Source organism: Trachurus trachurus (genome assembly GCF_905171665.1).
Source record: "Trachurus trachurus genome assembly, chromosome: 21".
Lineage (NCBI taxonomy): Eukaryota > Metazoa > Chordata > Actinopteri > Carangiformes > Carangidae > Trachurus > Trachurus trachurus.
In genome coordinates, this window is record NC_139899.1 from 15,324,517 (window position 1) to 15,347,679 (window position 23,163).

At 38.8% G+C, this 23,163-nt stretch overlaps 1 protein-coding gene across 1 annotated transcript in view; it reads right to left on the reverse strand.

The window, feature by feature from the left end:
* LOC311004891 (bromodomain adjacent to zinc finger domain protein 2B-like) overlaps window positions 1-23,163 on the reverse strand; it is a 48,757-nt gene that overhangs the window by 21,877 nt on the left and 3,717 nt on the right. The window contains exons 2-3 of the mRNA XM_083997081.1: window positions 20,710-20,752; window positions 1,047-1,208 (exon numbers count right to left, since the gene is read on the reverse strand). Coding sequence (XP_083853207.1) covers window positions 1,047-1,206 — 160 coding nt within the window. The 5' untranslated portion in view covers window positions 1,207-1,208; window positions 20,710-20,752. The remainder of the gene's footprint in view (window positions 1-1,046; window positions 1,209-20,709; window positions 20,753-23,163) is intronic.

Consider the following 23,163-nt stretch of genomic DNA (forward strand, 5'->3'; position numbering starts at 1 on the left):
TGTGTGTGATATCTTTCTTCTACTTCTCACAGGAGATAAGAAATCTCTTGAAAGAACTCAATTTACTTGATACTCCTAACAGGGATGCAACTACAGCAGTGCCACAGTACTTTCAGTATTTAGTGTTCAGGCCAAAATAAATTATCTGGAAAATTTCTGTGCACGTTTAGTGTGGGGTCCTGTAAATGAATAATTTATAAGAATGTCTAATGTGTTCCTCATTGTCATAGCATGACAAAAAAATACTACTTTTTAGAGCATCTTATCACGAAAGAGAGGGGAAAGGGAAAAAAAGAGAAGAAAACACCAAGCACAGTATGTAAATTTGCACATTATTTTGTGGTCAGGGGTAATCTGACAGCTTATGCATCACTGCTGCTCAATGCATAATGGCTTTGACCACAATTAGTATGCAGAGAAAACAAGAGGATGTTGGCGGCTGCATGCACAGTGTGAGGCTGACAGACATGTCAAATCACACAGGATAAACTGGAGCTAAAGGTTGTCAAAAGACATCCACAAGAGAGTACACAGCTTTTTAATTGTTGGCATTCATTAATTCAACAGCCTTTCCATTCCTATCAAAATTGTCTGTAACATGTTAAGACTGGAGGAAGGTGTCTTAAGCCCCTTATTGTTGCACAGTTTTAATTCCGTGTTTTCAACAGAATTTAGTTGGACAGCCCCCTTGAATAGATTTGCTTCTCCTTAATTTTTCTTCCCTCTCAAAAGCTTGTGCAGACGTGCACTTATAAAGTGCAGAGTGAATCCAAAGTCAGTCAGAATGGTGCATTTATTTACATTTATTAACAGCTTGTGGATTTAAGGCTGTTTTGGCAACTATTTACGTTGTTGCAGCACTACACATTTAAGCCTGAACCCATCTAAAATAAACTCAACCTTGTCCAAAATGTGAGTTGAATAATCAAAAATAAACCACACATTCGGAAAAACAATTATGTTGTAATCATATGTTGTCATCTTGTTCCTTGACTTATGGCATATGTACGTTTTTTGTGTGTGTGTGCGCGTATGTGTGTACATACCACAGGTGGTGAGAGGGGAACTGCCTGCAGGGTTAGGGGCCGTGCAGCATTTGGTGGAGGGTGTCTGTGTTGGAGCCGGGGACGAGCTGGCTGAAGAGGAGGCCATGTGAAGGGACAATAGGGCTGAAGATGGTGAGGCCATCCGCTCTCCAGGCTCCATATCTGTCAAACACAAACACAAATCAAGTCAACAAGATGTAAGAGAAAAAAAAGACGGGGAGAAAAAAAACAACCCACTCTCGCCACAAAGCTTGCCCTCACAAGAATACTCTGGAAAAAGAACCCATATTATATAAACTCAAACTTTTCGTAGAAGGCTCCTGTGAATCATTATTGCATTGTAATGCTATGTTTTTTTCTTCTATAACATCTTTAGTTATGGACTATTGTTTAGACTAAGCCAGAGATAACAAAAATGTCACCATGGCTTCTTATTTTCTGAAAATGTATAGTCAAAATGATTGATTAATTATTCAAACAAAATAATTAATTTAGTTTCAAGTACACTCAAATATAAAATTAACTAGAGTGAGTAGTTGAAGGTTATATTTGACAATTCTGTTTAATGTAAAGCATGACAGTCACAGTTTGTTCCTTTTGTGAGATTTTGATAAACACCATTATCAGAAAAATAGAGAGATAACTACAAGTGCGGCAGGAGAGATTACAACAGCATATAAACCAGTAGTTACATCAGCAATAATAAATACATCAGTACACATGCTGCTGGTTCATATTAAGGGCTACTTGAGCTCTTTAATGTAGACCTGCTGCCATACAAGCCATGATCATCTGATGAAGCTATGAGCCTCAAGAGAAAATTTAATCTTCAGTTGCAAACAAATACATTTACATTTTTCCAACCACAACCTTTACATTATGTCCACACGGATGAGTAAACAGAAGGTGTAATCATAGTCTGCAGCATTTTCTCTGATGACAAAGACCACTGGTGTTCTGCTCATCATCCAAATCATGCCACAGAGACACTAGCACTTCTCACATCCACTGTCTAGTGCTTCACATCCCATTGATCACAAAAGCCCACATCTGAAAATCCCCTTTAACACATGCATCGAGACTGTGTTTCAGAGGCTGCCTTTGTTATGGTATTGTACATTACACACCAACAATTTCCAGATCTCCCTGGTGATTCTCGTCTGTGCAAGAAAACAGGAGCAGCTGATTAATTTGAGGAGACAAAGCTAACCTCTGAATATCAAGTATCATCCCTCACCAGGAATGGCACTGATGAGACGTAAATGACATGAAAGCTGCAGCCATGCTTCACTGATAAGGCCACCGTTTCCTCTGCTCGTCTGAGGAAGAGTTTGTGCAGAGCAAAGAACAAAGGTGCTTCCATATTTATAATGCATCATTAAAAGAAAAGAAAAAAACACATTATGTGTATCATTTTGACCTTGCTTCACCAGCCCTCATTTGTCAAGCTAAGATGTGCAACGTGCTGATCAGAAAACCCTCTAACTGTCTATCAATTATAAATCTTTGGCAGAAATTAAATTAAATATTCAATTGGGCGGCAACGGTTTTGACAAGGATTAAAAGGTGTAATGTGTCACTAATAAATTCTGCACACACTACATTTTTGTGTTAATTTACCTCTTCATTTCACAGTGATATGCTGCAGACATTATCTCCTACTGGGTAATTATTTGCTGCTGAATAATTAAACTGGCATTTTATATTAATGTAAGACTTCTGAAATGATAAATCAGTTGACTTAATTTGTCAAATCTAGTATTGCAAAACAAAAAAAATATGAGTAAATGCTATGGGTAATGTGTTTTGCAGCATTAACAAAGCCCATTCTCACTTCATTAGTAGAAATTAGAATGGTTTAACAGGCAAATATGTTTGATTTTACAGCTAATAAACAAAAAACATAGAGGCAGCACATATTCTGGATGTTTTATAAGCTACATAAACATTTGAAATTGTCATGATGGATGTATGCACACGATCATGAGCTAATGTAAGCATGTGTGGGGCTAGTCATGCAGTGGAGACATCCAGAACAGCTGGATGCAGGTCGTATGAAAACACATGTATATGCTAATATACCAGAGATGATTTACCCTGAGTGGATCAAAGTCATGTTTGCATAAGCCCGACTTCACAAATACAAGGCGGCTTGTCGTCTCTGAGCAAAAACTGTCTCTTAACAGGAAGACAGTCAGCTTCCACAGAATAGGATTTTAATGACACAAAGCACAAAACACTATCAATCATTTAAATGCAGCCAGCTATAACTATTAAAATAAACAACATTATCCTATAATACAAACACACTGCAAGTGCTATGATGACACGGTATTGCAAACAATCACATTATATAGCAGACCTGCAGTACATCTCAATGTCCTCAGCTGTGAATGAATGAAAACTGTTAACAAAATCTTGTTTTTCTTTTGTACGGCTGCTAGGGCAATTTTCCTGACATTTTAGCCATGCAAATTTAATTGTATAAATAACATTTTAATAAAAATAAAAACGGATAATCAAACGTTTGGTTAATGTACTACAAAATATACTTTGTGTACTTGGAAGTTTTTGGAGTGTCCCCAGTGTTCACTGATAGAATAGCCAGGGGAAAGGCTTCAGATTTCCAGCCCATCACAGGTAAGAATCTTCGCAACTTTAAAAGGAAAACTGAAACACCAACAGGAGACACATAGGGCAACTAATCAAACTCCAAAGAGAATAAGCCCAGGCTCCAATACAGGAGCTCCCTGCTGTGAAGAGGCAAAGCAAACCAACTAAGCTGACATGTTGCCTTGGATACAAAAACCACAAAGCAGAAATCATATTGCTGGCCTCAAAGCTAAGCTTGCCAAAGCCATGATTTAAATAGGTGTGCACTTTCTGCCACTTTCATTCTTCTGGTGTTCTCTGCTATATTTTGGGGCCTTTAAAAAACTGTTTTGTTGACGTTGCTTGCTAAACCGTTTTTTAATGTGCAATATATCATATGATATGATTCCTGAAAGCCTTCAGCAACTTGTTCAGTGGTTTATTAGCTTAAATGAAGAATGTGACATAAAGTTTTTCCATTGTGTTTGATGAGACCATCAATACTACTCTCATGTCTGCGCAGTAATATGAAGCTATAGCCTGCAGCCAGTTAGCTTAGTTTGTTAGGTCTGCAATTACCTAGCTTCTATTATCATCTACAGATATAAAACTAGTTACATTTTTGTCATGTAACTCTCAGCAAGAAAGACACTATAGATATTGTCCCATTATGTCAAACTATAATTTTAACTTTAATGCTGGAGAAAAACACTGAAACGAAAAGAAAATTGCATTTTTTTCCCTCTATTTCCAGCTGTGTCTTCTTGTGCATCACAGAACTGTGCATATTTCATATATATATTGTCTTGTTCTGGGTGCACGTAAGCATTTTGTCTCCAACTGTGTGTTCCACCCTGTCCATGTTATCTCTTCTTTCACAGTAGCAGATGCGTGATGCTAATGATAAGGCAGTAACAGAGTCCTCAGCATGGATCCCTAGTATTCTCACTGTATTCAAATACAATGTCTTGTAACACAATGGAAGGTTTGAGTAAAACACAGAGAGGAAAAACAGACAGAATGTCCGCACACTGCTATAATCAAGCTCCCAAAAATTTATTAGGACAACGTTTCGACCACTTGGGTCTTCATTAGGTCGTCATCAGGACCTGATGAAGACCCAAGTGGTCGAAACGTTGTCCTAATAAATTTTTGGGAGCTTGATTATAGCAGTGTGCGGACATTCTGTCTGTTTTTCCTTCTTGTTGTTTTTTGTCCTGCACCTGCTCACTGTCTTGGATGTGCGTGCACTGTCCTCCCTTAAAACACAAAGAGGGGCAGTATATAAACCTGTTGAAACACTGAGATAGAGATATCAAGATAAAGATAGATATAGAGATAAATCACTCTGAGGTCCTTTATTGTATTTGTCATCAACATATGATTAAAGTGAAATTACAAAAATAAAAAGGCATGTGAATGAAGAAAAGTACAAATATGTCTCAAACTCTGACCTCCAAGCTGAGAAATTAAGCCAACGTCGAAGTGCCAAAAACTGCAGTTTCTTGAATAGCTACTTGAGGCTGTCCCCAAAAGTGAGTCGATCCCCATAGTCTTCCATGTTAAAAAGTCCTACTTCACAGCTGATATGAATATGTTTACAGCTTAGTAAATATCTATCCAATTTGCCCCTTTGTGGTAACTCTACATGCCATGGGACGGATCTTTAAACATCTCGCCCATTTCAATGAAATGCTTAAAACTATGCATACAGTAAATGAGGATGTGCTGATTTGAGTGACAGGTGGAGAGCATACTTGTCTCAAACCTCGGCACAACATGCGCCCCATGTCTCTGACCATTTTGAAATTAGCCCAAGGTGAGGTAGAGTCTGGCGCTACCAAGCTGGCAATGGTGGAGCAGCTCACACTCAGCTTCAGAGTCACTCTTCAGAAACCTATATGGTGACATCATGGAGGATGGACATCTCCATATACAGTCTATGCAATAATTACCATGCATTCCTGATGGCCATCTAATCAGAATTATATAACCATGTTAAAGCCTCCTCATCAGACATTAACATCTCCTTGATTGATTCTATACATGGTTGGTCTGACACCAGCTGCAGCCTCCAAATCACTGATGGTGTCCATCATCCCACTTAACACAATTAATTCCTTCTGCTACTGTGGAAAAATAGTAACACCACTCACTTTTGGCCTCAATGATTTTCTGGATGGGAGCAAGTGAAGGGATGTAGAAAACCACAGAGACTGAAACCTGGCAGCAATAAAGCAAATTTTAAAAAGCCATTCTCTCTCCCACTCATCATTCTCTCTTTGAGGTCACCCAGCAGACCAGCTGAAATGAAGCCAATTATTTTGAAGGTTTTCGTTTCTCCCCATTTGTGTGTACACCCACAAGTTGTGCAGGATGAAGGCTCACTGTGAGGCTTGCTCTTATGGTCAAAGGATGACAGAAAATGGAGTGTGTATAGTCACAGCGGCTAGGCACATAACAAGTTCAGTGGTACACCCACAGTTCAGCTGAAATGCCATGCTCCTATGAGTTTCAATCAGTTTTTCATTCTGTCATGTCTTCTGATGACAAGTTACGGTTCCTGGTCCTGACTCCTACTCCACCTGGGAAGTGATTAAGTGTTCTGTCTGATCCATCCCACCAGTTAAGGGCGGAAACTTCAGAGAGACCCGCATCAGAGGCAAAACTACAGCAACACACACCATTACTCATAGAGTAAAAGCTGAAGGGGGATTTTCAAGGCCAAGTTATGTCCGATACGTTTCATGATGATGCAGTGACTAATACGTTGTAGAGTTGGGTCAGTAGTAGAGATCATTTAATAAAACCACACAAAAAGTTCCATTTGAGCAGGGTATTGCATACAAGCATACTTCATCTACAAGGTAATTGCTCATTTTCCTCTAGATATGGGAACATCCCGTCCTATAAATTAATGGTGTTCAAGTACACTAAGCAAGTAATCATGGGAGAGGAGCTGCGCAGAGTGATTAAACAGGAAAACATTCCATTGCTACAGAATCAATACTCTGCATTAAGGGATGGTTTATCATTCAACTCAGGTTTGCTCTTGACGGTGATGACCCCTTTTTTATGACCAAGCTGGGAGACAAAATAAAGCATGCACTTTCCAGAGGTTGGACTCTTCAGTGTGGGGAAAAGCCGGCCGTCATCAAGGACAGGAAAGTTCAGATGGAGCAAATGGATCTAGGGTTGTAAATAAAAAGGTCTGTAGAGAAACTGATTCACAGCCCTGGCTATTAGTGCGGGGCGGCAGATGGCAGAGCAGTGTTGGTTACACTGGAGGGCCTCTGTTCTGTGACACTGATACAGCAGTCCCACTGTCACACTAAATGTGATCCATGGCAAGGCCAGCCCTAGTGTTACTAAACACCTTCAAATGCTACCCATTCACGGATTTGCTCATCTCATCCATAGTCTTTTATGCATCAGTGATATCACATCTTTGACCTCCTATGCAAGAACGCACACGCTGTGAGGCCAGCAAAGAAATCCACCTGTGCTCATAACTCCAGGATAATCATCCATTTTTGTTCCTGAGCATTACCTGCAAAACAGCGAGTGTGAGCGTTGTGTTGTCATCACTCTTCAGGTCATATCCACATTTTAGGGAGACCTTCACAGGAAAAAATGAATTTCTGCTTGTATTGACTGCCTCAAACGAGTATTGAATGCTACCATGAATAAAATGGAAAGGTTGGTAGTTACAGAGCCAAATGGGCTCTGATGAATAATGGCATGGCATCGGCGTGACAAATGTTTCAAGAAAGGCATTTGTCTTTCATAGCAGCATTAGCACAGTTTGCAGTTTGCATGCGGTTCATTTTGACGAGGAGGGATTCGGGGGAGGGACACGGCGGCGGAAAACAGGAATCCCACATGTTCTGCACCGCCTGATATTCATCATGAACATGTTCCTAGAGCTCCTGCCTACTGCTGCCCCATCAACAGCAAGCATTAGCCATAAATTGTGTAGCTCAGCCTGCAGTTTTTAATTAGACACATACAGGGAAGAAGGAGGAGGGGGGTGGCGAGAGAGAGAAAAGGACAAGGAATTTCATGCATCTCCCAATCACCTGCTATTAATCTGGTGTTACTGGCCATGAAATGCAGCTGGTAAAGAAATAAGGAATGGCAACCCCTGGATGATATTTACACTGTTATTGTGAGTCTGGAGCTGTATATCTCCCAACAGAGCCGATAAAGAACTTCATAATAATCAATCCTGTTTACAGTAAATATACTTGTCAATGTGCTGATATGCAGGTAGTTCAGAGTATTTACAGTTTTTTCCCCCAAAGCGAGGAGGTAGAAATGCAATCCAATTTGTTACAGATAATCACATGTAGGCCTAAGTCACATCATTACCACCACACACTGCTCTTGTTTAACCCTGTATCGTGTGTTCACCATTATTTGCTAAAGGCATCTTTCTAATGAGTGTTTAAGGGAAGTGAGAAAATAATATCCATCAGCAATACTAAAAAAACACAACATCCAAGAGGTTGCCACAGATTAGGTTATAAAGGACCTGACTGACTGAGAAACAGTCAATTTACTCATCATAAATGACCGTCATTAAAAATATTTACATACCACTGCTAATGAAATAACATACATTATTGTGTATTACGTATTGTGTATCAGATTCAGGGACATGCTTTTATTTGTTGAAATACTACCGTCATTACTACTATCAATTTAAAGAAAATAAAGCTTCCATTCCTGTCCAGTTTCAATTATCCACAGAAAAATGTGTAAAATGCAGTTTGTGTGCATTTGCACATATAATATAGTATGTGCATTTGTGCATAAACTGGGAAAAAATGGGTATCACATGGAATCAGCTGACAGGAACAAATTAATCATGAATGTACGATGCTGATGCAAAGGTTATCTGTCATTCCACACTGCTAAATAAAACACAGCAGAGGAACCGTCTACCGGTATATATTCAGCCGTAAAAGAAGACAAAGACATGCTCATGATATTATGATCATTACTTATTTGCTTGTTGGACAACTGTAAGGGGGGGATATAGTGGATTCTGTTACAAACCTTAAGGGAAGAAATCTGCCAAACAACACTCAGGTATCTGCTAATTATCTGTTGGTTGAAGGTTGGGGTGTGATATGGAAATGGTGTGATTATGGCTAAGTGTCCAGACAGTAAAGACAAAAACTCCAAGGTTCTGTCTGTAAGGCTCGACACTGCAATGCCAATAATGTCTTTCGGCTTTTGAAGTTCAAATATCATTCATGTTCAGAAAAACATGGGGACTTTTAATTTCTCTTTAATGTCAATGAACAAGATGAAAGAAAGAAAAACAGCCTGGATCAAGGTAAACATCACTATCACAGCTTTTTACAGAGCCCCTCTCTCTCACTCTCCAAAGAGCACAACATAAATCACATGGCAACCGTAATGGGAAGTAGGGCTGCAGTGTGCCAAATGAAACAATAAAACAGATCCAACCTTCCAAAGCATTAGTCACACAGTGTCTACATGTCCATCGCTTTACCAACACAGACGATGCTGGTTACATTCAAACAAGCAGCTGTGTGCACTCTGAATGTCTTAAATGAAGGTCACTAAACAGAAAAAGTGAGATAACCAGGAAATTTAACCTCAGAAATTGGCGCTACACCTTAACAGATGTCAGGCTGCCAAATGGGAAACACAATTTCCAATAGCTGAAATCTTGCATCAGCCCTCTAATGGAGACACATGAAGACGGACACATCACATCTCTACATCAGTGGCTTTGATGTGGGGAAGTATGGGATTATGCTCCCAGAGCAAATTCTTGAAACACAGAGAAACAAGAATGGCTGTCAACACTCCAGATGACGAGTGAGAGCGAGCATGATTAAGATACCGTGGATAAACATGATACACTGATATAGGCGTGATGTGAACAGATGCTACTGTTAGTCACATAGTATTCTGCCTCGAGTCTTCCCCGATCAACTCTGATCGCTGATGATTCCTATATCTGCAAATGTGTTGAGTACCTAAGCCAAGCAAATAAGCTTTACCCATAGACATAGAAATGTTATTTAGTGTAAATTATTAATGTTTTCACATTTATTATTTTTGCAACGATCCACCAACCATTTTAAGATAATGTCTTGAGACGATGTGTGCATGTAATGTAGTGTGGTCAGCTGTACACCGATTAGAATTTCATTATACTCAAATGTTGTTTTAGAAAAGACGAAAATGACCTTCATTATTCAGTGGTTTTTGCAAAAGCTAGCAAATTTGTAATCAGCTTGTTCTATCAGACCTTTGTTATTCAAGGGAGCTCTATCCGGGCAGGAATTATTAATCCTCTACCACTGTATGTTGTTTTGCCACCGGCAGTGGAGATAGAGATGTTTCACTGTATCTCCTGATTATAAATGCAAAGTTCTCCCATTTAGGAAATCTGTTAAATTCAATATTTCACCGGCTTATCAGCTCAAACATGAAGACTATATATTTAAAAGATGCACTCTCTCATTTTCTTCTTGCCAAATAGCATCCCCCGTTCTAAGATATTCTCTCATCTTATTTATTTATCTGTAGAAATGTACTGAACTGTAAAATCAGGAAAATATTTTTGTGTTATGCTGTTGAGTTCCCAAGAAAACCCACCACTAAATTATGATTCTTAACATCAACACATTGATGTCTTCTTCGCTCAGTGTAGTTGTTCCTAAACTATTTCTAGAGTCTCAAACAATTTCTTTTTTGCTACCTTTTGCACCAAATGTAATGTACCATCCAAACTTATCAAGTGGAGAGCTGTAGTGCAGCTGTTGCGTGGACAACTGTTGCATTGTGCAACTTTAGGAGTTAATTGTTTAGTTTCCACAGTGAATGGCTTTCAAATGGCTGCCGGGGAAAATCTGTCAAGTAGTGACAGCTTGTGCATAGGTGTAACCTACTGTATAACATACAGCATTTTAGATTTGTTCAGTTTGCTTACCTTGTTTTCTACAGGCTACACTGCACGTATTTTCACAGCTACACACACAGCTAATAATGTGAGCGTTTGACTGGTGTGGTATAAATGTGAGAGGGAAAATGAGAAGGAGAATGTGTCATGTTGAGACTACTTCGTTGTTATTATCATCATTGTTATTATTATAATTAATACTAAAGCTTAATCTGGTCGTATGGAGAACTTGGCTCTGCCCCAGTACCACTGTTGACCAGACCTACAGTATCAGCTGATCTGCTTCATTGAGCTTCCATGTATTTTGCATTTGGTAAATTTTAGAACATTGTATTTCTGTTATTATTAAAATTCTACAATTTTCTCCAATGGTTTATTGATGAATCATAAGCAAAATCAGTGGCTTTGAAAAAATGCTATTAAGAAATGCTTAAGGTTTAAAAGTGACTGCAACTTTGGTTGTTTATGTACAATAAAACAAAACCATGAAGGCAGTGGAATTTCACAAAGTTGCTTTCGTCCCCTGCAATAAAGCATACTGCTTCATTTCCTGTTAAAGCAACCTTATACTTGACAGACCACAAACAGACAAGCAGAGCAATCAAAGAAAACAACTACATTATGTGCTTTTTTTAATCACATGACTAATGGCATCCAGATTTTGCACTGTTGCATATTTTGGACTCAATGTAATTTCACACACCTTTTTCCCATAATGCTCTGGCAATTATGCATGTCACCATCAAAATAAAACCGTTATCTGTACAGGGGAAACACGAGAACCACAGACTGAATAATCTGGCACAGACACTCCCTCTTGACATTCTGCCTCTGTTAGTCATTAAATCAAAAGTTATCAGAGACTGAAGTGTCAAAGGCAAATATCTAACAGTTTTGCCATCCAGAAATCTATGTTCTTGGCTCTAGGACGTAACTCTGTTCCACACCATAATTTTAGGAAAGTAATAGGTGAAGGTTATAAATTAAGTAGGGCATTTCATTAGTTTAAATGTGCTAATTCTTATGGGACGAAACGCAGGACAATGGCTTGGAGATGAGGAGGAAGGAAAAAGAAGAGGGCTTCTTTTATTGCTGCTCAAAAACACCTACAATTAATTGGAGTTTTAATACTGAGTTTATGCATACTATATGCAGCTGTGGCTTCAATGTGTGGGAGAGTCACTTGGGAAACTCAGACTATTTTTATTTTGATGAATGTGCAGAGAAAATAACAAATTTTCTGTCAGCCTCTGAGTCATCTTCACAAAAAGAGTGTCTTCTCTGCTGCTAATAAATATTTCCATCAACTTCAGACACGGTGTGCTCTATAATGTAGCACTTAAATGAATGTATGGCACGGAAACACCATTGTTGATGCTAATAGATGGTAATCTAATATCAGTGCCAACTTGTAAAATGAGTGTATAACCAGCACATTGAATAGGAAAAACACTGCACATACACCATCCTTACTGACTGCAGTAACTGGTCAAACACAAAATTATGGGCAGTTGTGGTCATCTCTGGAACCAATATGAGGAGCAGGGATGGACATTTCATTGAATTTGACAGTTATGTAGCCAAAATTATCATACTAAGAGTGATAAAGCGTTTTTTGGGGGGGATTGCTAGATAATAATATTGTAAATGTGCACTAAAGCAGTAAAGTACCCAATAAAAAAACTTACGAGAATGGCCACTTTAGAGAAAGACATCCAGCCTTTCTGCTGTTTGTCAGTCACACATTCTTAATTTAGATGATGTTTTCCCAAAACAAACACAAACATTTCATAAAAAAACAAAACATGTATAAATGCGCTGAAGGGACATTTAGTAGTCACTGGTGTTAAATTAAAGAGAAAGATGTAAGAGCTGCCTGACGGACAAAGAAACCCAGAGTTCTGTGTAGAGACCCAGATGTACCCACCGACCTTATAAGACAACCAACAGGATTCCACTAAAATCTGTAAATTGCAGCACAAAGGCATATCAGCAATGAGCAGGTTAGCATTTAGCATTACCACAATCGCCTACTTTTGTTCTGGACAGGAAATGGGACCTTGAAGACAGTTTTGAAAGAGGAAGGATTCTACGGAAAGTTGACTTAGGACAGAGAAAATGGCACCACCTTAAAGGAGGTACTCAAAAACAAAGAGATCTGTTGCTGCATTAGTGCACAGTGTAATTTCAGGATCTCACAGCCTGAATGGCATTGGAAACCAAATGGTTTAAGTGTTAAGCCACATAACAGCAACACCCATAACCTGTTGTGCAAAGTCTGCAGTAAAGACCAGCAGCAGACAGAGTGGATCGATGGATACGAGTTTCTTTAACACCATTCTGGGGATATGACAGGACAGTTTAGCATCAGAGATTGTCTTCAGCTTATTGTCTTTGTGAAACAAAAACATATATTTGTATAAACTCACAGCTAACCAGAAGGCATGATTTTATTTTTATCGCTACAACCGTTGTTCAAATTCAGGGCAAAATTGTCTCGGGCAAAACTAAGATTGATACACATGAACATGAGTTAACAGTGAGGAGCGGCATGTGTCATTGCTAATATTGTCATTATAAAGAAGCAGTATGAGGGTGGTGTGAAACAACACCTTGCACACACACAGAGCGTTAGTAATGGAAATCTTTTTCACACCGTTTGGAAGTGCAACCCAACAAGCACTGCCCTCTGAAAACTGTGTGCAGCCAGCCCTGAAAAAGGGAGGGAGGAAAGGTGTGTGGCATGGCAGCTTAATATGATCCTTCTTACAGTCTGAAAAACAACCTGCTCTAAGGGCAGCTTCTTACAACCGTCTCATGTTTATGGAAATTTTCAACATCAAATGGCATTTATTGGATTAATGTATGAATGTGGCACTATGGCGCGACTCCTGTGCGACCTTATCAGAGGCATAAATGACATAACGACAGCTCTCACTGGCGGGTGACACCTTTGTCAGGAGAGGATGGGACCATCCTCCTTTACAGTGCAGTATGTTACACTGGCAGGCGACTGTCAGTTGTCATGCAAAACAAGCTCACTTCTATAACGCTTCCACAGCAAGGACACTGCTGAGACACTCAATCTAAGGACTGGGGTTAAATCCATAATCAATAATTATCTTTTATAACATTTGTTTCATGTCTCACTATGGGGGAGATATGGATTGCCAAGACACGCTTGCAAAGAAGACAACTGTCCCCATGGCACTTCACAAGGGAGAGGCCACATTCTGAAAAGAGCTTGAACACTAGTACATCCCCTACAGTCCAGGAGGAAAGGTGCTTGGACAGAGGCCTTATAACCGATCACCTTTTCTAAAACCCTGTATCCTGCCCAATTATTCAGCAGCGCTCTAACTACAGAATGCAAAAAAAATGGTATTCTTCACATGGAGAAGAAGTAACTTTATAGAAATAATGTAACTACTTTTTTGCTTTGGAAATATCACTTCTTTATCACCAGTGAGAGTGTTGCTCCTTTACACTGGAACTAGCTGTCAAGGAGTATTGCTACTGTTCCTGAGCAAACATGCAGCTATACAGCAAATGGAAACAAAGTGTCTCTTGACAGAGTGGTGCACTTGAATCCTTGGACAGTGTAACTTAGTGCACAGTTGTCAACAGGTGTCAACAGGCTTCTGTAAAAAGCGAAAAGAGGTTTTTGAACGACAACTGATACTGTCAGTTATGAGGATAGGATGAGAGTCTCATCCTGTCCCGACATAGAGAGCCTAAGCGGAAGCAGGAAGTAACGGCGCCATGGGACCTCAACTCTGAAAAACTCGCCATTCAAATGAATGAGACTGAAAATTTTATTTCGTGATCCGTTTGAATTGTGCCATGAGAAAAAAATATGTCCTCTACCTGTTTAAAACATCACGTTTCATGAAGAGAAATCAGCCGTTTATCGTAAAACGGCAACAGAAGAATGTATTTTGTGTAAAGACCGCTCTACGGACTACAGATCTGTGTCCCACAGAAAATACGTCACCAACTGACACGGGAAAGGGCGGCATTTGGTGTGTGACGTCACCTACGCGACTTGTAGTCTTTCTGCTTACAGATTCTTCTGAATTTTATTCTACAATAGCTTTACAACAAACTGCTGATTTCTCGGGATGAAACGTGATGTTTTAAACAGGTAGAGGACATATTTTTTTCTCATGGCACAATTCAAACGGATCACGAAATAAAATTTTCAGTCTCATTCATTTGAATGGCGAGTTTTTCAGAGTTGAGGTCCCATGGTGACCGTTACTTCCTGCTTCCGCTTAGGCTCTCTATAGCCATAACACAAGAAGGTCATGTAGGAGGCACCCCCATATAGTGACACAAGAAATTCCTCAACAGAGAACATTTTTCCACCTTTGATTAAATATTTGAAATAAAAGAACATGACATAAGTTAGTGGCCAATGGGAAGCTAGCCAACTGTCCAAGGTTTTAACAGTAACTAAATGCAGCAGATCATCATGACCTTCCTTTTAAATATAGTAGCCTAATCCTGGAAAGACAAATACATGTTAAGATTTTAGGTTAACTCGAGATTAAGGACAGTTTGACAGCAGTCACTTCTTAATGAAAAAAAAATAGTCTTAATATGAATCTTGGAATAATAGAATAATCCATCTATATGATCTGATTTATCAGAAGACAACACTTCTACTACACTCTTCTGCTGGATGCCACTCAAATCAAACATTTCCTTCTGAATATTCAGTCTACATGAATACAATATTCACTTTACTGCAGGAGGACAGTCAGTGCATAACAATGAGATCTGCTAATGAAATCAACCATCAAGACAAAATACATATTAGACTGGGCTCTCAATGTCATTAGCTTTTTGTTCCTTGTTGTTTGTTCCCTCCATCCCCATTTCTCTCCAGGTTTATTCTATATTCTATTCTGACTTAAATTTGTTTACAAGAATAATGGTTGAGTATTGCAGTTTTATTCTGTGTGCCTATGTTATCTGCTGATGAGAAGAGCCACTTCCTAATTAATACTATTTCAATAAACATCTCCACCACAGCAAATGATCCATTAAAAAAAAAATTAAGTATATTTTTGGGGCTTTTTGGACAGTACAGTTGAGACAGACAGGAAATGGGAGCCTGAGAGAAGGGGGAATGACATGCAGCAAAGGGCCGCCTAAGTCGGGATTCGATACAGGGCCGGCTGCGGCGAGGACTATAGCCTATGGGGCCTGCTCTACCAACTGAGCTAAACAACGCCCCCAAATGATCTACTTTGAGTCAAACAATGTGAGAAACACTTACTAAATTGGTGCTATGTGATACAGTATGTCACTCCAGAGGATCCTCATTCATTAACAATGTTGTTAGACGTGATGGAACTCAAGTCAAATCAAATATAACAACTCTATTGCATGAAATAAACAGAACTTAACAAATACCATGAATTGGTTTCATATGCATCAATCTTGGTTTATTCAATTTTTTTTTTCAACATTTACGTGGGTGTAAAGAATGTGCTTGTACAATTTTTTCCTCATTATAAACCAACAACTAACAACAGTCTCATGATTGCACATGCAGTCTCCCTCTAAAAAACTGGCATTTAAATCCTTTTCTACGAGCTTGGTAAACAATGGGAGTGAGATAATTGATCATGTGCTGGGGGATCTGTGTGAGCGGCAGAAGGTCACCGCCTGCCAGCAGAGCTGATAGGGAAAATGGCATTGATGCTCCTGAGCTGCCATTTTCTTCCCTGACAAAGACTCCATCTGCCACTGAGCCATTTGCAGCCTCCGAGTCAGAATATCAATGATTTTCAACCATTCTACAACTCAGCGTTCACCTTGGTGTCACCTCTACACCCGTCTGATCGCTGACACCACAGATCCTCTCTGTGCAGCCCCTGCAGGCTGGCAACAAAACTCTCAGCCAGCTAAGTAGCATTAATGGTCCTCAAGAGTGGTCATTTTATTATCCCTGATGATATTTAAGTGTTTTGAGACCAAACCTGAAGCAAATAAAAGGTTTCAGAATTTCTTGTTCACTCAAAAAAAAGAGCAGATCCTTGAGATAAACAGCAATTAAACTGATTTTAAAAAATGACAACGATATGACAGTTTTTTTTTTTAGTTTAGATGTATTCTTCTGAAAAACACTACAAGATCTTTATTCTGTGATGCACAATTATGCTGTGTGCTGATGCTGAGGAAGGCACTAGAAGTCCCTGTTGTCCAATAAAGACTTGATGCCAATAATAAAGAAGGAAAAGCAGGCAGCTGGCCATGGCTGCCCAAGAAAATTCAATTTTCCTCAATGCCATCTGCACACCTCAGAGATGCCCTTGCAGGTCTACCGTCTTCCAAGAGGCTCCCCAGTAGACCATGCAAGTGCTGTCCCAAAACCCAGGCCTGCCTGACCTGTCACCTCAGAGGAGCAGCATACATAATAAATTCTACTTTATTGACAACAAGCTAGCCTCTGTGACTGCAGCTGCCCAGTACTCATACCACTCTCTGCAATACTATCCCTTTCCCAGTGATTTTATCTCTGTGTAAATCCATACACCTGTCCTCACTGTCTTCATATCTTTATTTAATTTGGGGCAGGGGAATTGTCTTTAAAGGTCTTACAGACTTTGAGGTTTAAGGATTTCTTGATGTTGCACTAGTCTAACAGCATCTAAGACCACAACAAATGTTTTGTCAACCACACCTCTGGCTCCAACCCGTCATTCTCAGCGAGGTGACTATATTAATCAGACATGTAACATTCTGTTATCATCAAGTTAACAAGTAAAGCCTCTCTGCAGCTCATAGGGCTGTCTGTCTGATTAAAATAAAGTTCAGCCTTGTCCGCTAGGATCAGGCCACATACAGACACGGCCGACACTAATGGAGCAGGTTAACATTTTAAAAACTATGTGGTTGAGTCATTTGTCCAAATGGCCAGTCTGCTTATTCTCTGGTTTTACCGCTTTCTTTTTATCCTATAAAGGTGGTTAAGGATGTTTTCACCTGACCACTGCACAATACACCTTGCCAACTTGCCTGTCTTTATAAAGATAGTTTACAAAGGCAGAGCCAACGGTTCAATAGGGAGGGACTCACCTGCACCAACATGCATGCACTGCTAACTGACTACCAAAACAAAGAACAGAGACGTTTGCTTTACAACACACTCGCACACAGAGGGAGTGCGACTTTGTTCTCTGTCAGGATGCTATTCCTAAACTATATTACTTTACATACATTTATTTACATTACTGTTTAAAATTTCATTGAAAGAATTTGTGATGATAAGAGTGCAATCTTTTTGATAGGACTGGCCATGTGACCTGTCACCTGACCCTTTCATTTACTGTAAAGATCATTGATCTCATAGGGCAGCATGATGTAACCAGTGGTTCTGGATTACTATAGAAACACATCATGCACAACATTGCTTCTATTCTTGGAAGCCTAATATGGCTCTATATTCATTAAACATCTGAGAACACTCCATGTTGATGCAGTATCGATATAACTAATGCATCTCATAGTTGCATCATTCACAAGTCTTTGATTTACCACTGACCGCTTTCTTTCATCACTTCACTTTTCTTTCCTGCATGTATTTAAATCCCCCTCTGGGCAGGAAAAAAAAAAGTCGAAAGAAGAGTGGGCTTTGATATTTACTACCACGGCATATTACAATACCACAGCAATCTGTTCACTCTCCTGGCAAAGTCACAAAATACAGCCAACTCTGTGAAGCTACACTATTAACGGAAGGTCATAAATATTTAAAAATGAAGGGAAAATGTCATTTGCACAGCTCAACCTCTCCCATACAGAATATACAGCAAAATAATGAACCATGTGAAACATACCAGTCACTAGTCCATAAAGCTTTCCGGTAATATGTAACTGGAAAGTGTGGATAACACCACGCTGTGGAGAACTACTCAACTACTACTACTACTACAAAGCTGAAATTATAATAAATACAAATTATATATTTTATATATATATATATATATATATATTTTTTTTTATGTTTGAATTCATTTAAATAACTATTTTGAAATATCAGATAATACACCCATGAGTTTACTGTACCATTACGGTGAAGTGGTTCAGTAAATGGCAACACTAAAGCATCTGTAGGATATTGTTGAGTTTAACTCATTTTTTCTTAATTGAAGTCTCTCTTTACATGCCTTTTCTTACTTCTTTATGGATTCTTTTCAAACATTGCTGAGAAAGATTGGACCATAGACCCTCTTTCAAATCAGGAAGAAAGCTATAATTTTAGAATGGTATCATCTTTCACTCATCTCTTAATCCATTTGCACATAACTATTTTTACCTATTCTTTATTTACTGTTTCCTTTTGTCTCTTCGTTCATGCTAGGTAGGACTGAAACAAACTTGTCAAAACAAAGTAAACTTCAATCAAACTTGATCAAACTGTAAGAAGCACAGCAAAGACTGCTGCATAAATACACACTGCATGAGTAAACATAGCTTTGTGTGTATGACAGAGTACAAAAGAGAGATTAAATATGAATACAGTTTTATATTACGTCAAATATCTTTCACCCTTCTTGACATCACTGATTCTATTTGTCCACATAATAATGGTTTCATTAGTCAGGGCCATATCAGGACAGTGAAATCAATGTACAGCAACCATTTGCCATGAGTGGCTATAACTTGCCTGCCTGGCAACTATTTCTAAAACTTACTGTGTCAATGAATTGAAGGTTACTGATAACTGCTATAATAAATCCTATGACACCTCCACAGGAACAGGAGAGTGCTCAGCTGTAGAGATGATGGGATTTGTGCTCATTTCACCATTGCTGTTTCAACTCAGCTTGTCTACAGCACTGCAGATGACCTGTCTCTTTCCAGGGTCAGTCACATAAAGAGTAGGAGGACTTTCCTGTACTGTAGGTCAAGAGGTGGCCATGTGTCATGAATTTCAGCATTCTTTGCTCCATAAAAGTTAAGGGAGCACTTCCAGTTTGAAGACACGTTCATGCTAAATGCTGAAAGAATTGAGAACTACAAAAACATCAGGAAGACACAAGTTAAACTTTTGTTGGATTCAACCACAGTAGATGTGAGCACACATCCTACTAGAGGTAAAATCACTGATTGAGCTACATCTGATTAACCAACCATTTAACACAACAACGAAACATCTGCATTATTTCTTGTTACAGATTTTACTCTCAATAATGGTTATTTTTTCATTTTGAGTTTGTTTGCCTTGAAACTATTCAAAAAGATCATGATAAAAACCTCTCATCAGTTTACATCTAATCTAATTGGTTAAATAAATATATAGCATACAGTGCTTTTTGAAAGATTATCATTTACAAACGCATCGTGGGGCAAGTGTGGGTTCAGTGTCTTGCCCAAGGACACTCCACACAACATGCGGACTGGAGGAGCCATGTATCGAACTGGCTCTACGACTGGCTCTACCTCCTGAGCCACAGCATACAAGTTAAAAAATGGAATCTGCTTGCAAGACTGCAAATTAACTCTCCTAATTTGGCAGCCAAGTATTGCAGTCATAAGAAAACCACGTCACTTTCTGACAGAGTAGAGCTCCAGCTGAAGGGAAATGAATTTGATATACCCACAACCTCTGTCTTGGGGCAACAATTTAATTTTTAATAGCAGCCAAGAAGCATCTGTATAAAGTTACTAAATTACACAGAGTAAAAACAAAGCCAAACAATAGCTCCAAACCCACCAATTACCCCTGTTTAACTCACAGTAATTTATCTTAAAATACCCTATAGTCAGAAAAGTTTTCTTCTCCCCCCCCCAGAGATTTAAATATGTTCTGAAGCCTTGACACTCTTAATTCTAGGAAAGACAGGAATTAATTAGATACACACAAAACGAGAGCAAAGTGTAATGCAGCACAAACTAATTTCATAAAAGAGGACTTTGTTAAATCTCAACCTAATTGGAAAATTCTAATCCTATACCTAAATAATACTTTAAAATGAGGTGTTCCACTTAGTGGTGCATTTCCATTCATGGGTTACTTTTTCCAATTTCACAAAGCAAACTCGTTTATCCCATACAAAACCAAAAGAAGCTTTTCATAGACATGGGTGGCTGAGGTAACCAAATACTTACCGTGTGAGACTACCCTCAGTTCTGTGACATCACTGCTCTGCACCTGAAACACAAGACCACAACAGCAGATTTATTGCTTGATTTTATCGATTTTACTCATTCAGCATAGCTCCTATCTGAAAGCTCCATGAAAATGAAATAAAAATGGTAATATAGACCCAATGATGAATTATCCATTCTAAACATCAGTCAAAAAAAAAAAAAACTGAATCAAACTACTGCTCTCAGAGAAAACACAGGAAAATAGGATATGACAAAAACAGTTTGGAGAAATTGGATTATGATTCTTTATGTAACTATATAGCCAACATTCAGTGACATTCAGAAACAAAATCTGTATAGACTCAGAAACCAAGTATTAAAGTCAACACCGCCTACTGATATTCTCCTGGTTAATGAAGAAATATTTGATTAATGTTTATTCTGTGACAAAGCTGCCGTCATAGTTAATAGATTTGTTGAGAAAATACACGTAGGACAGGCACTGCAAACACATCTGACCAACCATCGTACGCATTTCTGCCATTGCGATGATTCTTTTTGTAAGAGTATGAAAGGAAAATACGCCTAGAGCCAGCCTCAATCTTTAGTCCAGTCCTTCATGATTTAAATCCTATCAAGTATTTTTGAGATCTATCAAAAACAGTCACTAAAGTTTTTTTGATTTTCTTTCACCCTCTGTATCACACACCGATCCCCTATAAGGACTCTCCTCTTTGGGAAATACTATTGAAAGAGGAAGTAAGGATACTTGTTAGACTTCTTACATTAATGTTTCTCAAGAGCAATGTCAAAACAACACACATCAGTTTTTCTTTTTTAAAGGTTCATGGGAAATGGGCCAGATCTGCCCCAAAATATAATGGGTTCTTCCTTCAGTTATGTCCCGTCCCTCTTAGAGGTTTAGTGTAAAATGGGTCAGCTTGAGAACTGAACAAACTAAGAGAGATGGGTGAAAACACTCGGCTGAAGTGAGAGGTTTCATTCACACGTACTGTAATATTACAACAGAGATGGGAACAAGTCTTATGTAAGTAAACAAAAGGCAGAAGATGGTAATGTCTTAAACTTATATAACCTGTATGTTGTTTCTGCAGAACCTGGAAAACTGTTTGGACTCAAAATAAATTAAACTGACTGTCAAGAAAGCCCATCAAACACACCCATTTGTTATGATTTTAGAAGACATTTAATTTGACATAATATGTTAACGTGTTTCTGACTAATTTTGTGATGATCAGAAGATTTATAAAGACAGGTGTAATTGCTCCACTTGATGCTATAATGACTATAGCCTGAACTTTTTAAAATGTCTAGACACAAGTGGAAAAGCTTTTAAAAAGCAAGATGGATCTGGATCTGGATCCGTTATATTTATTGTCCTATACAGGGAAGCTTTTACCCTCCCTTTCTACACTCCATCAGCTCACATCATATGGTCAGTAGCAGCAACACTTGTTTGGCATCATGTAGGCTACATGCAGGCCACCATACAATTTCATTTGTGCCATTCAGAGTAAAAGGGATTATTACCTTTACACAAGAGTAAAAAGGTCATCCTCCAGTCTAAAATAATGGACTGTTTACAACAAGTCTGTGAACTTATACAAGAATGAGCTATCTCAGATTACTCAGCTATCCATCTATCTGGCGCCATGTCATCATAGAAGAGATAATTAAACAGGGCTCCTGCACAGAAAGCTGTTTATAAAGTCATAAGTAATAATGGGCGACCCCTGTACCGATGGCTGGTTTCTTCTTCATAGTCTGGTTGCAGTTCCTCCATTACATGATCTGAGTCTTTCAACTAAGCGAGGTCTGTTTGAACATTTTGTTTACTACAATTAGGCCTGTGGTATCTAACTGTCTTTTCTTCATTTCTTAACACCACCCTGTCAGTACGGCAAACAAAACTGTCACCATCTCTGGCCAATTCTGAAAATAGCCACGGGTGTCCTACCAGGTTTGTGTCCCTGCTGCTGTTGATATCTTATTTTTCAACATGACAACAAGGTCTCACACCTTAGCTGTCATAGATATTTGTGGAATTATCCAAATGAAAAACACAGACACCATGTAATAATACCATGTGAAAGAAGTTCAAATGGGACATTTTGCTGATTATTGTCGGCGCATATGAACATGATTTGTAGAGAGCAAGCTGCCTCTTTACATTCAACAGGACTATAACATTCACTACAACAAGAAGCCTTAAAAGATGTTGCTTAAATGTTATCACTATACGTTCAATATCTAAGGGTCTATTTACAGGTGTAGAATCCATATTGACTAATGGTGTGCCCCTTCAGAGTGAGAGGATTCATTTTTTTCAAAGTAAGAGACAGAGTTGCAGCAGTCTGATATGCCAAGATGCATGGTCACTGCTTCCACTGTGAGGAAAGAATTCAGTCAGTTTCACTAAGCCTTCAATTCTGGCCTTTGCTGATCCAGACA